The 16,630-nt window shown below is 47.1% G+C and overlaps 1 protein-coding gene across 1 annotated transcript in view; it reads right to left on the bottom strand.

Annotated features, from left to right (window-relative positions):
* Positions 1 to 477: 477 nt before the first annotated feature.
* PID1 (phosphotyrosine interaction domain containing 1) overlaps positions 478 to 16,630 on the bottom strand; it is a 100,915-nt gene continuing 84,762 nt past the window's right edge. Inside the window, exon 3 of the mRNA XM_081007015.1 lies at positions 478 to 2,488. Within this exon, the coding sequence (XP_080863141.1) occupies positions 2,012 to 2,488 (477 nt within the window). The 3' untranslated portion in view covers positions 478 to 2,011. The remainder of the gene's footprint in view (positions 2,489 to 16,630) is intronic.

The raw sequence follows: 16,630 nt of genomic DNA, 5'->3' as shown, positions 1-16,630 counted from the left end.
CAGATACCTTGCCCTCCTAGTCAGCAGCAGACCATTTGACAAGGATGGTGGTAGGAAAGATAGGCTGCTGTCCTTCCACAGAAATGAGGTGGAGAAAAAGGAGCAAGGGACAGCCTCTTAGAGTTCTGCAAATCAGAAAGAGCATCTCACTACCTCCAGTTCTGATAAACTTTACAGCTCTGGCTCTGAATGCCAAAATAGGGACTTGGAAGGAGGGTCCACACAGACCAAAATAAAATTATATGCTCATTTTAAAATGCAATAATTTGAGATTTAATGTTCAGTGGAAAACGATAAAATAACTATTGCAATTAATTAGAGGGTAAGAGGGTTATTTTAGTCATATTAAGCTTTCATTAATATGCTGCAGCAGAACTTTGAATTAGTTAAATTACTGTTGTAAAATGGCATATTAAAAGTGAGACATGGTATTTGAAATAAAACAGGAATGTACGCATAAAATCAAAGAGCCTAAAATTATTTATCTTTGATTCAAACCTTTTTTTTATTAAAGTATGAATGCCTTTACATTGCAGAATAGTTTACATACATTGGAAAGCAATAAGCATATTATTTTCAAGAGGTGCAAGTCCTCCTCAGTATGTTCCCATGATCAATCTACATGCTGTGACACTGATCGCACACGCAGACACACATACACACACTCACACAAACATACAAAGTATACATATTCACACACAATGGAACAGACTGCTAGAGCTATCTGCTTTGATTAGCTTTCTTTTAAGGCTTCTGTAAGGTGCCCTCGTGCCCCTAACATTACCACGATTTATGAACAAGACTATATGTATAAAGGAGCAGCGTTATCTGCAACCTATTAATCAGCGCTTGGCCTTTAAACATTATTTTTTTTAAAAAGAAACAAATAAACAACTTTCTCAAGTTATGAACCCTTTCATCTGTGACCAGAAAAGGGTTCTGGAAATATTAGTATGAGGTTTTGAATCACAACAAATAATCTGCTTTCAAACCTGATCCCTTTCCACTGTAAGATACCCTGTGATCAAACTGGACCTAAGAAATGATACCCAAGGAAGTGGGGGCAATATGGACATAGCTCGTGGCAAGACTGCTGTGGAACTAAGGGTCTCATACCATGCCAGAACTGAGGGAAAGCATGTGAGGCAGCTTAACTATTAACTATCCAGGATCTTTATTTTGAAGCTATTTATATACTGCTTAATTACCGAAGTTTATCATTAATTACCAAATTACAGTCTCTCACAATCTTCAGCAGTGGTTCGGTCGTCGCAGGCATTCAAAAACAGTTCACAATCAGGTCCCCCAGCTCCCCAACCTGCCTTCTGGTATCCCTGGAAGTTTGTATTTAAAAACTATAGGGCTAAAGTGGAAAATGAGTGGCTGCAGGTACATTAAAAAGGTAAAATAAAATAAAATATAGCATATGATTATAGTGTGTAAATATAAGCATCTCTGAATATTCAAACTGTGAAATGTGAGTTTATGTAGATTTTCAGGCTGTTAATCTAAAAGACTGCAGGTAGCTACTTCAATCTGGAGACGGTCAACAGGATTAGCAGTAGGCCACCAAATTGTATTTTCTTCTCTAGAAATGGATCCCATTTGCAACTGTATTAAGACTCTAGCAACAAATCCTAGAGGATTCTATCATTAGAATTGTTCACTTGTTTCAACAAGCAAAACTGAAATAATTTATTATCTTTATGAGACGAGCCTGAACTGTGAGGGCCAAAATGGGGCTGGAAGCTGTGGCTGAAGGTAAAATGGAAACACAAGTAAAAATGTTTTGTCACATTTTTAAACAGCAGCAGCAGATTTCAATGTGGTGCAGTTATTATAAAGATGCATATATTTTAGGGAATTTACTGAATTGCTTCTTTATTTTGAAAAGCTATCAGTCACATGTTGGGCACCCCATCACTCCCACATTGAACTGTTGCCTATTCATCTATATGCTTCTATTCCCAGGGCCATTTTCTGCTTTTGCTTAACCAGTAATGAGTTCAAGTCAGCCGTCGTCAGATTCCAATTCTTGAGACATTTCTTCAGATGAGCTATTCCTGTGGATCCGTCCATCACTCTTCATGCTATGGAAAGTCTTCTTAAAGGCCTCCATCATGGCATGAGCCAACTTCTTGGCCTCTAACTTGCTCTCACACTCTACGGCATGGCAGTCCATTTGGTAGGACAAATCATCGTTGATCTCCCGATAAACCCAAGCAAAAATGTTTGGGCTGACATTGTGGTCGGCAGTGCAGTAAGCAATACGTGCAACTTGAAAGGTATCCATGTGGACAGTGGCCTCTCCTTTGAGGTCCAGATGATGAAGCCAAACTTGGAAGGGGCGGATTTCCAGAAGGGCATTAGCTGAGAAGATGTCCTCTCTGGCAAGCGTGTGCTTCTTCCACAACTCAATGACTGGTTTCTCCGTGCAACCTGACAAAAACTGCATCCCTGTTGTGGAAACTTTACCCAAATATGTAACCTAAGAAAAGAGATAGAAAGGAAAAGAAAGTTTGTCAACGGAAGTCTTTGGAATTTCAATTTCAACATGTTGTGATCTTTACACAGAACACCATTAGCATCACTTGAAAATTGTAGACCTATCTCAGCTCAAGCAATTTTTAGCTTGGGATTTTCAAAGTCTAGGTGATGTTGAATTAGAACTACTGAATTCACAGTACATCCAAATATTGCATCACCTGACAATTCTATTAAAAAGCTGAATATTAAGCTACTTACATCCATATTAGTTTTGCAATGATCAAAATGTGCCTATTTTGTCTTCCAATTAGGCTTATGTATGTATCATACAAGAATACAAAGATCTGAAGCAGCATTTTCAAGTCTGAACTTATGTCTGCCTATCTTCCAATGATTGCTTCTAAATGTAGAAGTACAACAGAAGATAAGCACTCTGTTCCTACTAGCTCTCAAATTTTATTCCTGTAATAGTGCTAAAATAATACATTCCAAGTGAACTGGTGTAACACAGTGAGTTAATTATACAATGTTGTGCATGTTTAATCAGAAGCAAGGCTTAATGAGTTCAAGAGGGCTTGCACTTACTTGGGAAGTGTTTTAGGACTGCAGCCTAAGACATGCTTAGTCAGGCATTATGCTTGAACAGGGAATCCTAATCAAAGTATGAGGCACTGAGTGGGAAGGTTTGAAGATAGTCAAACACACATAGAGACCCCCTTCAAAGCTTCTCACTCAACGTGGGAAGCTCAGAGCAAGCAGGAATGGCATACACAGCTCTATGGTTCCTGTTCATGCTGGTATACGGTGTTCAGAGGTAATGCCTATACAAGCTACAAAGAGCTGCAAATCTGAACGCTCGTGGTTCGGTTCTTGTCTCTACCACCAGGTAGAAACCCATTAGGCGGGTCTCTGGCAAACTGCTCTCTTTCAGTCTCAACAATATGGGGATAATACTCATCCACTTCACAGGGTTGTTATAAAAACCACAGAATGATGTTAAAAGTGCTCTACAGATGCTAATAATTATTATTATGTACATTGTGTTGTCTTTTTCAACATCTCAAATTAAAATATGATCTGTAAAAATAACCAGATGGGCAGGGTAGAAATAAATTATTCCTACAACTACTACTACTACTACTACTACTACTACTACTACCACTACCACTACTACTACAGTCCAGTTCACAACTCTAAAATATATAGTTTGGAACTAGTTAGTTACAAAGTCGACCTAAGCAGTTGCTTTAGGGTGCCAGAATCTTAGGGGAAACAGTGAAGCAGCAGCAGATGCTGCATATGACAGAGTTCACTGGGAGTTTTGAAAGCAAAGTGGAAAGGAAATAGAGCCATAGCTAGTGCTGGAGGAGCGAGGGTCAAAAAGGGTAAAAGAGAATGGTACAGATAGAACAGAAGCTGGGCACAGAGATACATGCATGGCCAAGAGTTCTGCTTCATCTCTGGAAGAGGTTTGTGCTGGTGGGAAGTGGTTGGCATCATTTACCTATCCATGCTTGGCCAAATTTTGAAATCGTATTCTTTAACAATGAGTTACAAAGACTCTCCTCCTGCAAAAGAGGGGAGTGGTTGTGGGCGGGAGCCGGTCTCCGCCTCAAGCAGGGGGCGTTAGCCCCCTGCCTCCTACTCACCTGGCTGGCGCACCACGCCCACGGGCAGGCACCCAACCAGGTGCCTTCGAAGGGGTGTGGACGGCAGCATAAATCGCTGCTGCGCCAGCCACGTGGCTTCACTCTTCGTCGTCCCATCGCGAATACGATTTGCCAGGCTATATAGCTTTGAACCAAACATGACACTATAATTGTGCAAGTACAGTTCATGTGTTTTTTTGGGTTAAGTAAACAGCAGCCTTTGTGATGCTGGAGTAGTTTTAGGACCATTAGGGCAGAGGAGGGGGATTTTTATGTCCCTGAAAAAATCCCCTGAAAGGCAAACAACATTTTTGGAGAAGCAATTTTTGTCAGACCACAGCAGAAGCAGAAAGAGGCTACTATATTAAAAATGTGCACATTAATTGCATTCATGTAATTGGCATAATGTTTGGATTGGTCCATAGATGTACTGCTACTCTTTTTTATGGGGTCTACTTTTTCCACATCCCAAGCAACCAGCTGCTGTAAGAGTTCACTATAAATTTTCCTTTTCTATTTTTTGGCTTTAAAAAGTTCCTCATTATAAAAATAGCTTTGAACAGCAATGTGTTTACATTGTGCAAAATCATTAAATACTAATGTAACATGCAAGGACTCAGCATGAAAACAACTCTCAGAGTTTCTGCAGGAGTTGTTCGTGTCACACTCAGAGACCCAAATAATTAAGAATAAGCTTACAAAATATTATTGGAAATCCATCCTGGTTCATTCCCTCTCTGCCAAAATGCAAGGAAATCACAAAATGAAAAGCCTTAAGAAGCCTTCTGTAACGTCACACCTATAAGCATCTTACATTTGGGGCAACACAGGGAACTGCAACAGCTAAAATTGTTAACAAGGCTCTGGATTTTTAGTTCCTATCGCTACTCTAATCAATTAAGTTTCCATAGCCTTATGGTGTTACTAAGAGTTCAAGCAGTTCCCTTCCTGCCCCCTCTGAACAGTCTCACAGATGCTGAAGTTGTTGTAGGTTTCCGAGTCTATAGTTTAGAAAATAAGATAAATCTATAAACTGCCATGTTTGTAACCTTCAGCTTATTCTCTGAATTATTCTCATTCTTACACGAGTTACCCAAAAGAAGTTTGATACCACAAACAGCAGTATGCATTGGAAGCCTTCTCTGAAATCCATGACAATTGTTGACCATGGAGGATTCAGCCCTCAGAAGCAAGGCCAGATTAAGGTGGTGGGGCCCGCTGGTACAATCGCCAAAATAAGGCAGCTTCTCCCCAAAAAGAGCACATGAAATACAGTACCACAAAATTAGTCTTGAGGTATCTTAACAGACTAAAACATTTATTAAGGCATAAGGATTTGTGGGCTACAAAAAAAATTACTTTTGAGCCTGAAGAGTTTCAAAATTCTGAAACATAAACAAGAAACATTTGGGCTATCTTATGCAGCCTACGGCTCTTACACTGAACATAGTGGGACTTAATTCTGAATATGGCACGACACAGATTGAGTACATAAGAAATTACAAGTTGCAAGCGTTTGCATGTTACCACAGATTTTTATCATTTCTCTAACATCAGAAATATGGATCTTCCAGTGATATTGAAAGGGAGCAGTAGGTTCAAAAGTGAAATAATTTCTTCACACAGCACATCATGTGGTGCTGGCCACTGGCTTGCACACCCTTTTAAACGTGTTTAAACAAAGCAGGGTTTGAGACCCAAAGCCCTTTCCTGTTGTTAGCCTCCACAACTTCAGGTTATTTAGATTATTTAGAGGGAGGCTGTCTCTGAACCTGGAGGTTCTATATACAGTTCTGGCTATATACTTGTATATTCCATATACAGCCGTGTCGGATGTTCAGGTTCCAAAGAGCGTTCACAAACCGGAACACACACTCCCAGGTTTGCGGTGTTTGGGAGCCAAAACGTCCGATTCACAAGGCGTTCGGGATCCAAGGTATCCTCACCAGGTTTGGATGATGTCTACCTTTGAATATGCTGAAGGAAGAGAGAAGAACAACAGAACAGGGTTCTTGGCCTCATGCCCTGTGTATAAGCTTCTTGATGCATCTGTGACATTGTGGAAAGCAGGATAATGGACTAGATGACCTTTGGATTGATCCAGTCTGGTTACTCTTATATTCAAAGGAACTCCCCCATCACCACTATTTAAAATAAAATATTTGTTTTTATTTATGGTTTGCCAGGCCCCAATTTTTTACTAACCCAATCTCATTGCTTCAAGAACCCAAGCAAACTCCACTGTTCTGAAGTAGCAATATTTTTATTTTGTATACTATACAACAGACAGAAAAATAAAGCTTTTTTACCCCACTTGTCATTGTTATTTTGTACACAAACACAAGCCTTAATATGTGAAGTCTATCCCCGTTCAGATTGTACTTAGCCAAATGAGAGGCACATTACCTCTGTAAAGGGAAGTCCAGGACTGTTTGCAAGAAGGCATTCAAACAGATCCATACTGCTCTCTGACTGCATGCACCTGTTCCCAAGAGCAGGTGTTGGTCTATGTTTACCTGCGATTGGAAGCCATTTTGAATCCATGTGGACAGAACCTTCCAAAATTTCACTGATTTCTCTGTTTTATTTTGGTTTCTTTGAATTCCCAAGCAGTGCCAAGTATGAGGCTGCTAGCATTTTATAAGCCACCTGTCAGGGGTTCAGGGACAGAGGCACAGGGTAGGCAGGAGATGGAGAGCGATGGGGATGAATCCCAGGACAGCGAGGAAGAGGATGACAATGACTCAAGAGATTCCATGAGTCTTTCCAGCGAATCAGAGGATTCCCAGAAGGGGGCGCCGGTGGTCAAGGCCAGGGGAGCCCCAGGGGGGACGTGTCAGGAGCAGGGGGCCAGCGGGGGATCCCAAAGTGGCAGCTGGTCGTCAGGACCAGCCTCCCCGCCAGAGTGCAGCGAAGGGGGTGGAGGTTTCAGTGTATCAGGGGAAGCGGCTCCAGCAGCAGAGAAAGGAGGGAGGTCGGAGCAAGCCACCCTCCCGGAAGGGGAGGGGAGTAGTGAAGGGAGTAGTGTAGCTGTTAAAAGGAAGGTTAGAGGTTGGGCGCGCGTGCCAAGTTCAAATGTAGAGGCGCGCGGAAGTACAGGGAGCCCGGAGGAGGGGCCAGGTCCCAAAGCCCGCAGGAGGGGGCAAGAGCAGTCTGATTCCACGTCAGAGGAATCCAGGAGGGGCGAAACCCCAGCGGGCAGAAAGACCCTGCGGAAAAGGAAAGAGAGAAAGAGGTGGAGCAGCGCAAGCCTCTTAAACTGGTGCAGGGGAGGGACGGATTCAGAGGGGACTTCAGCGGTCTAAGCCTAGCAGACGTAGGGCTGCGCGCCTCGGATGTGAAGCAAACAATGAACTGCAATAAACACTTTTGTATATAAGAAGAGATAGGCGTTGGTCTTTTGTGAGCTGAGACTTGAGGCAGCCTTGACAGTAAGTCCCCTCTCCTGCACCGCAAAAAAATTTTTTTGCAAAGCTCACGAAGTTTGGCAGACATGACTACTGAGGAGCAGATAACGACCCTGCAAAACGCAGTCGCTGAACTCTCCGTTGCAGTACGGGTCTCTCAGAAGACAGTTGCCGAAGCAGAAGCGCGATGCCAGGATCTGCAAGCCAGGTGGGATCAGGCGTGCAAACAGGGGTTCCCGGGGTCCAGATCAGAGGGAATCGGACTCGGACGGAGGGGGGGCAATTTAGTAGCCCACTTCGATGGGAACCTGAAGCATTATCCCAATTTCAGAGCAGACGTCGTATACGCGCTGCATTTGCTTCGAAAAGACTTCAAAGATGAGGAGGAGAAAGTAGGCTTTATTGTGTCCCATTTGCCTGGGGAAGCTAGAACCTGGTTACGCAATTTGTGGCGCGAAGATGGTCTTGCCCGCAGGGACTCTGACGAATTTATCAAAGCCATGGACGCTTGCTTCCAATCTACCGTTGACGTTGATGTGGCGCGCCAGGAGATGCATGGATTGCGGCAGGGCAAGGCTACAGTGCGTCAGTACCATTCTCGCTTTTTTGCATTGCTGAATGTGCTGGGCTGGGAAAAGGACTCCCTGGCAGTGAGAGACTTGTTCTGGGAGGGGCTTCATGGCTCAGTAAAAGATGAGCTGGCTAGGGGAGACAGACCTCAAACCCTAGCAGACGTCGTGCAGAGGGCACTCACGATAGGAGTGCGCCACGAAGAACGCCCTTGGCACAGTGAGGAGGGGCGTCACGTCCGCCCACCAGCTAGAGCGCCTCCTTTTCTTCCCAGGGACCTGGGACGTACAAATCCCTCGCCTATGCTGAAGGGAGGGGAGGAACCAATGGAGCTGGGTGGTGCAAAGGCTCAGACAGCTGCCGGAGCCTCAGCGTCCGGAGCAGTCAAGGCGAAGCCTCCTAGAGGGACCAGGAAGTGTTACATCTGTGACAGTGCACAGCACATGGCTAAAGAGTGTCCCCAGAGGCTTCAGAAGCACACTGCAGCCTTAGCAACAGTAACAGGGGAAGCGTTCCAAGGAGAACAGTTTCAGGGAAACGAGAATGCCTGGCTGGAAGCAGAGATGCTGGGGCTCCGCCAGGCAAGTCAGTGAAGCAGTCCCCAGCGCTTTTGCAGCCTACAGACCCCTTACCACCCAAGCCAGTGGTGCAGCTCACTGCTACTCTCCAGCTACCTAATGGACTCACCCTGGAAGTCCCCATTACGATTGACTCAGGGAGCAACGCAGACTTCGTGGGGATGCAGTTCATCAAGCAGCATCGCATAGCGCTACTACCAGCCACGCTGCCTCTGAACGTCATCACGGTAGATGGCAGGAAGTTGCTGGGTGGGCAAGTGGTACAACAGACGCCACCCATGCTGCTGAAAATTGGGAATCATCGCGAGGTCATCAGTTTCAATGTCACCCAACTGTCAGACACGCCTATAGTGTTAGGCATGAGTTGGCTGGATAGACACAGCCCATCATTAGCGTGGTACCAGCGGCAGCTCACCTTTGGCTCGTCCTACTGCGCACAACATTGCATCCAGACCGGCCAGGAGGAGGAGGGCCCGGAGGAAGGGCAACAGTTGCATCTAGGCATGGTGCAGGCAGTGCCCCACAAGTACAAGGGGTTTTTGGAGGTCTTCTGCGAAAAGGAAGCTGACCAATTACCACCCCACCGGCCCTACGACTGTGCAATTGACCTCTTACCAGGGGCGACGCTGCCGACTGCGAAGCTGTATTCCATGTCTGAAGATGAGATGCAGGAACTCAGGGAGTTCATAGATCACAATTTGAAGCGGGGATTCATCCGAGAATCCAAGGCAGTGGGGGGCAGTCCTGTGTTTTTCGTGAAGAAGAAGGACACGCCCCAAAAAAGGCTCATTGTGGACTATAGGGCCATAAACTCGATGACAAAGCCCAAGGCCTTCCCCATGCCCAAGATTGACGACCTGCTCGCGACGGTGAGGAAGGGGAGGATCTTCACCAAGTTGGATCTACGCGGAGCATACAATCTAATACGCATGAGGGAAGGTGACGAGTGGAAGACGGCCATGTTCACGCCGCTGGGCACCTATGAATACAGAGTTATGCCGTTTGGTCTCCAAAATGGCTCCCACTGTTTCCAAGCATTCATGCACCACGTGCTAGCAGGACTCCTCTACAAGAAGTGCGTATGCTTCCTCGACGACATTCTGATCTTCTCAGAATCGCAGGAGACTCACGAGAGAGACGTAAAGGAGGTCCTGCAGAGGCTACGGGAGCACAGACTCTACGCCAAACTGGAGAAGTGCCAGTTCGACGTGACGGAGGTGGATTTCCTGGGCTACCGGCTGTCCGACAAGGGACTAGCCATGGACAGCGCCAAAGTCCACGCGGTGTTGGACTGGAATAGCCCGCGCAATCGGAAGGAGGTCCAGAGGTTCGTCGGCTTCGCCAACTTTTACCGCAAGTTCATCAGGGGTTTCGCGAAAGAGACGGCAGCTATCACGGACACCCTCAGTTCCAAGAAGAAAAAGTTCACCTGGACGGACCAGGCGGAGCAGTCCTTCAGGAGACTTAAGAGTCTCTTCGCGTCCGAAGACCAGCTGCTACACGTGAATCCCGGCAGGCCCATGCGGGTTGAGACTGACGCATCTGACAGAGCAGTGGGGGCCGTCCTCTTGCAGGAAGATCCGCAAGGGAACTGGAGGCCCTGTGCTTTCTATTCCCGGAAGCTCAGCAAGTCGGAACAGAACTACACCATCTGGGACAGGGAGTTGTTGGCCATCCACGCGGCTTTCAAGGCGTGGCGGCACTTCCTCATCGGAGCCAAGCACACCGTGCAGGTCCATACGGACCACAAGAACCTAGAGTATTGGCGCACGGCGAAGCTCCAGAGCCAGAGGCACATGAGATGGGCGGAGTTCTTTGCGGATTTCGATTTCCGGATAGAGTATATCCCGGGAGACAACAACGTCATAGCGGATGCGCTCTGCAGGAAACCGCAGTATCTCGAGGAAGCGGCACCAGTGGCAGCCAGGCACATTTTCGCACCGCAAGCGTGGGCGTGCGCTTCCGCCGCCGTGGACCTGGACGCGGTACGACGCGCGCTACAGACGGATCCGTTCGCACAATCCAAGATGGAGGAGGTGCGACGAGGGACAGCAAAGGACGGCGAATTCCAGATACGCGACGGCCTGCTGACCCGCAAAGGTGCTCTCTACGTGCCGGGAGACGATCTCCGCGCGAAGGTTTTACAGCAGTTACACGACGCACCCAGCGCGGGTCACTTCTGCAAAGAAAAGACGGCGGACTTAGTAGCCAGAGACTTTTGGTGGCCCCAGATGCGGGGAGAGGTCGCGGATTACGTCGCCAGGTGTGACACTTGTCAGAGGTCCAAGCCAGTGCACAAGAAGCCAGCGGGATTGCTCAGCGGGATTGCTGGAACCGCTGGAGACGCCACTACAGCCGTGGGAAAGGGTGGCGCTGGACTTTGTTACTGATCTGCCCAGTTCGCGGGGCAAGACGGCGGTGCTTGTGGTTGTAGATCTGTTCACCAAGATGGCGCACTTCATTCCTTGTGCGAAGGTGGCAACAGCGGAACAGACCGCCAAGCTGTTCATAGACCACGTGTTCCGGGTGCACGGCTTACCGCGGTCCATCCTGTCCGACCGGGGTCGCCAATTCATTTCCAGTTTCTGGCAGAAGCTCCTGGGCATCCTGAATGTCAAGATCAACTTAGCGTCGGCGAGACACCCACAAACCAACGGCCAAGCGGAGAGGGTCAACGCCATCATGCAGCAGTACCTGCGATGTTACGCCAATCAAAAGCCTGCAACTTGGGTGGACTACTTACCGATGGCCGAGTTTGCCTACAACAACACGAAGCACGCGTCAACGGGGGTGACACCGTTCTTCGCCAACAATGGGCGACATCCCAGAACTTTCCCGGCGTTGGAGACAACGACGCAGGGGGAGTCGCAGGGAGCTGAGCATTTAGCAGCAGAATTGCAGGAGGTCCACGAGGAGCTACGACGGCACTTGGAACTAGCTAAACACGCCTACAAAGTGCAGGCAGACAGGCACAGGAGGGCAGGAGAAGACATCCAGGTGGGGGACTGGGTATGGTTAGCAGCCCAGGCGGTGCCGGCCAAGTCGTTAGCTAAGAAGAAGCTAGGACACAAACAGCTAGGGCCATACCAAGTTGAGGGCAGGATCAATCCCGTAGCTTTTCGGTTGACCCTCCCAGAAGATTCCCGAATGCACCCGGTCTTTCATAGGTCGGTGCTTACACCCTACAAGGCCCCACACAGATTTCAGGAGCCAGGGACGGCACCAGACCCACGTAGAAAGTCACCGGGGGGGGAGTCACCGAGGACCCCGACACTCAACGAGGTCACGGAAATTCTGGACTCGAGATGGGGGGAGGAGGGAGTGGAATGCCTCCTCGCCAGGGAAGGTACCCCGGCCAGCGCCAACAGTTGGGTGCCAGATTATGCTCTGGAGGAACCTCTTCTTAAAGACGAGTTCCATGCACTCTTCCCACACAGGCCCATGCCAGCGGAGTATTTTGACGACTGGCTTTTTACGCCCACACTTTCAGGCAGCACCTTCCGGGGGTTCTCCTCTGCAGAGGAGACCACGCCGGAATCGAGCCCTCCAAGGGGATCGTGCTCGGGGGTGGACACGGACCGCTCTTATTGGTGGGACGATCAACCAGAAGTGGGGTGGCGAAGGGGGCCTTGGCAAGCAGCATCGCCTAAAGTAACAGGGGGAGGGAAAGGTTTGGATGTGTTGGGGGAGGACCCCGGTTTCGAGCACTCATACACTGAACTGGAAGCAGAGGAGATCGACGTCGACGAACTGTATCCAGCATCTACCCCCGCTACAACGGAGCTCCCGGAACCTGCGCCCGAGCAGCGGGAGGGGGGAAGGGGGGCTTCGAGGGGGGGATGGATGTCAGGGGTTCAGGGACAGAGGCACAGGGTAGGCAGGAGATGGAGAGCGATGGGGATGAATCCCAGGACAGCGAGGAAGAGGATGACAATGACTCAAGAGATTCCATGAGTCTTTCCAGCGAATCAGAGGATTCCCAGAAGGGGGCGCCGGTGGTCAAGGCCAGGGGAGCCCCAGGGGGGACGTGTCAGGAGCAGGGGGCCAGCAGGGGATCCCAAAGTGGCAGCTGGGCGTCAGGACCAGCCTCCCCGCCAGAGTGCAGCGAAGGGGGTGGAGGTTTCAGTGTATCAGGGGAAGCGGCTCCAGCAGCAGAGAAAGGAGGGAGGTCGGAGCAAGCCACCCTCCCGGAAGGGGAGGGGAGTAGTGAAGGGAGTAGTGTAGCTGTTAAAAGGAAGGTTAGAGGTTGGGCGCGCGTGCCAAGTTCAAATGTAGAGGCGCGCGGAAGTACAGGGAGCCCGGAGGAGGGGCCAGGTCCCAAAGCCCGCAGGAGGGGGCAAGAGCAGTCTGATTCCGCGTCAGAGGAATCCAGGAGGGGCGAAACCCCAGCGGGCAGAAAGACCCTGCGGAAAAGGAAAGAGAGAAAGAGGTGGAGCAGCGCAAGCCTCTTAAACTGGTGCAGGGGAGGGACGGATTCAGAGGGGACTTCAGCGATCTAAGCCTAGCAGACGTAGGGCTGCGCGCCTCGGATGTGAAGCAAACAATGAACTGCAATAAACACTTTTGTATATAAGAAGAGATAGGCATTGGTCTTTTGTGAGCTGAGACTTGAGGCAGCCTTGACACCACCATTGCTGATTTCTGTAATGCTTTGTTCTTACAACTCATGAATTTCATATAGCGAGGGAATACTTTTTTAAAAGCACAAAACACATAAAATATCCATGTGTTATACATATATTCTATCAACACACCATAAAATAATATCGAAAGCTGTGTTTTAGCAAGATTAATTCTTCAAAACCAGTAAAAACGACAGGAACCTGCACAATTTAATAGTCACCAGGTAGAAGAATCATCTGAAGTGTATGATATCCATTTCCCCAACACCCGCAGGTGTTTGGTTCAGTACGACAAGCAATTGCACAAGGCAATCCAGTTGCGGGGAAGCTATATATAAAAATAAAATCAGAGCCCTTGCAATACACTTTGCTGCCAGAGAAGAAGGAAAGTAAGTTGTTTCCCTTCTCCATCCCACATACAATAACCGCTCAGACTGGCAGTTGAATCTGCTTTCACTTTGGGTAACCAGATAGCACCCTCATCCACACTCAAATGCAGCATATGAGCTAGGGAGCACAGGGCAGAATGCATGGCACAAACAGCTCTGCTTTCCAGCACCTTGCCATCAGTGACTTCCCGCTCCTCCTGACCCTTGCTCCCTCCAACAAATGCTGCAATGCAGAGTTGATGGCGCTGTGTGTCATATGAGCAAAGCAAGACACGGCATGCCAGCTGGAGTGGGTGGCCTGTGCTGGATGCATCTGCCTGCCCACTCAGCCAAGATTTCTCCTCTGCAACAGTGCTGATTGCGATGCATTGGGAGAAAACTTGCTGAGCCAGCTAGCACGGGCCAGCAACAAGCCATTAGTGTTGATGCTGTGGCAGCAGCTCAAGAGAATGGGAATATCTAGATGATCCCATTGCTGCCCTCCCCAGCGATCTCTCTGCCTAATGGTACTGGTGGAACCACAAGTCATAATTCAACGGAGTAGGATAGTCAGTGGAGGGTGGCGACGGTGGACTGCTTTGTTTTGTATCACACTTTTCAGAAAGAGATCCAGTATAAAGTCCTAGTCATCAGTCTTGGTGTACAACCAATGCCAATTTCATGTGGGCGAACAGTCAAACCTCTCACTGACTTCTTTGAGAATCTGAGAGATGATTTGTCTATTATACCATCTCTTAGTAGGTCATATGATATAGGAAACTGAGGGGGAACACCTAAACAGCAATTTAATAAATTTCAGTAATAAATAGCTTTTTATTATCTCATTATTCTCCGCATATAAAAATATTGCTTTATTATATGCTGTAGTAGGTTGAGATCTCCATATAGTTTTTCAAAGGGTGTGTAAAAAGAAGGCATCCCACGCAACTTTCCTGGCATACTAAAGTTGTCTATATTCTTTCTGCCCTTTCTCCTGTCAAATGGGATTTTTTATCCAAGTCTTTTCCCTACTGGCAAGCTTCTACAATGATCTCAAACACAGCTGCACTTTCAACTATTATTAGTTATTAGGTGCATGTGAATATGCTAACCTTTAGGGGAAAAGCAAAATCCATGTCAAGGAAGATTTCATTTCTCATGTAAACCTTGTAACAGAGTATGAATATTTGACTCAAGGTGCAATCTGCAAAAAGACTGCAGTATCTAGAGCTTTTGTTGTTATTCTTTTCAGCAGGACTGGTGAAGAGGCTATTTGGCTTACAGAGACTTAGGGTAAAATTTCAACCTAAATGAAATCAATGAGAATTTGCTATTAATTTAAACAATAACATGATTTATGCATCAAAATCAACCTGTTTGCAATACGTTTGACAAACAGAGGATGACCGTAACTCACACTACAATACCTGTGTAGCATCTCTGTGGCCTCCTTTTTGCATTACTCATGTGAAAAGGCAAGAGGGTGTGGAAAGGAACTGTGAGGCTGCACCCTTGGGCCTACCACCACTCATACACAGGTCAGAACTTGGGGGGCAGAGGGGGCTCATAGGCAAAGGCCTACAATTTTGAGGGCGCCTACCCCAAGTCCCACTGGTAGAGGCGAAGGGGAATCCTTTGGTAAAGATTATTGCTCATGCATGGCTCTCCACTCTCGCTTCCCCGCCCCACCATCCGAGAAGGAGGTAAAGCCTTTGAGCAGACTGCATGACTGAGTTCCAGGATGTGGGGAAGCCTACATCTGTAGGCCTTCCAGCTTTTGTCATCCATGCTAATATGTGGACAGCAGAGGAGGCAGTCACACATCATTGGGGATGGGGGCAGAGGTATTGCCCAGAAGATGCATTCTATGTGCTTTGCATGTCCATGCAAATAATATGTGAAGAGTTTGTGGCTTCATGTGGTTTTGCTTCCACACTGCTGAGCTCTCAGCAGAACATAACTAAGAGAGGCTAGAAGACAGACATGACTGTGAATCATGCCTCTTTATTCTGATCTTTGACAGAGAGGCTCTTGTGTGTCCCCAAAATGCCACAGATACCTTTTCAGAAGCTGTGCCTAGGCTTTAGCACAAATAATAATAATAATAATAATAATAATAATAATAATAATAATAATTTATTTATACCCCGCCCATCTAGCTGGGTTTCCCCAGCCACTCTGGGTGGCTTCCAACAGAATATTAAAATACAATAATCTATTAAACATTAAATGCTTCCCTAAACAGGGCTGCCTTGCTGACCACTCTATTGGCCTCTAACCACAATATAAGACTTTCCTTTTTGAGCAGGATTTTGCTGAAATGGTTTCAAGTTCTTGGAAGCTGTCTTAAGTGATTTCTCTGCTGCTTTTAGACTATTGCTTTAAACTCTGCTTTTCTGTAGTTTTTAATTGCCATGATCCCCAGTGAGTCTTTCCTACAGTTCCGATTAAAATTTTAAATAATCTGGCCCATAGACCCTCCTGTTCTGTATGCGGCTGCCACAGATTCCACCTGTTTGTGCCAGTGGTTTCCACCTATTATTTGCAACACCTGCATAACTTTATCCATGAAATCATCAGGCAATCACTACATATAGGCTGAATCTAGACACATCAAAGAAGCGTTTAAAGTGTTGTAGATTTAAACAAGGAAAACAGTTAGAGACAGACAGGACTCCATTTCGCCATCTGGTGGCACAATGTTATATCGCAATACAACGCATATAAATCATTTTTTCTTTACCAGTCTAGCTGAGTCCATAGAAAGAGGCACTGAACCACCAGTCTCTTGTGAGTAACAGAGACTTAATGCACACACTAAGGGTCAAACTGGATGCAACAGCAGGAGATCCAGTATTTTTATTCCCCCAGGCTTTATAATAAAAAAATAGCAATTAGAATATTGTAATAGGGGGCAAATCTGATCAGGATCACAGTGTTTGGGTAAAA

Source organism: Podarcis pityusensis, assembly GCF_964106645.2.
Source record: "Podarcis pityusensis genome assembly, chromosome: 5".
Classification (NCBI taxonomy): Eukaryota; Metazoa; Chordata; class Lepidosauria; order Squamata; family Lacertidae; genus Podarcis; species Podarcis pityusensis.
The sequence above is the reverse complement of the archived record's forward strand: the minus strand, read 5'-3'. Positions and strand labels throughout refer to the sequence as shown.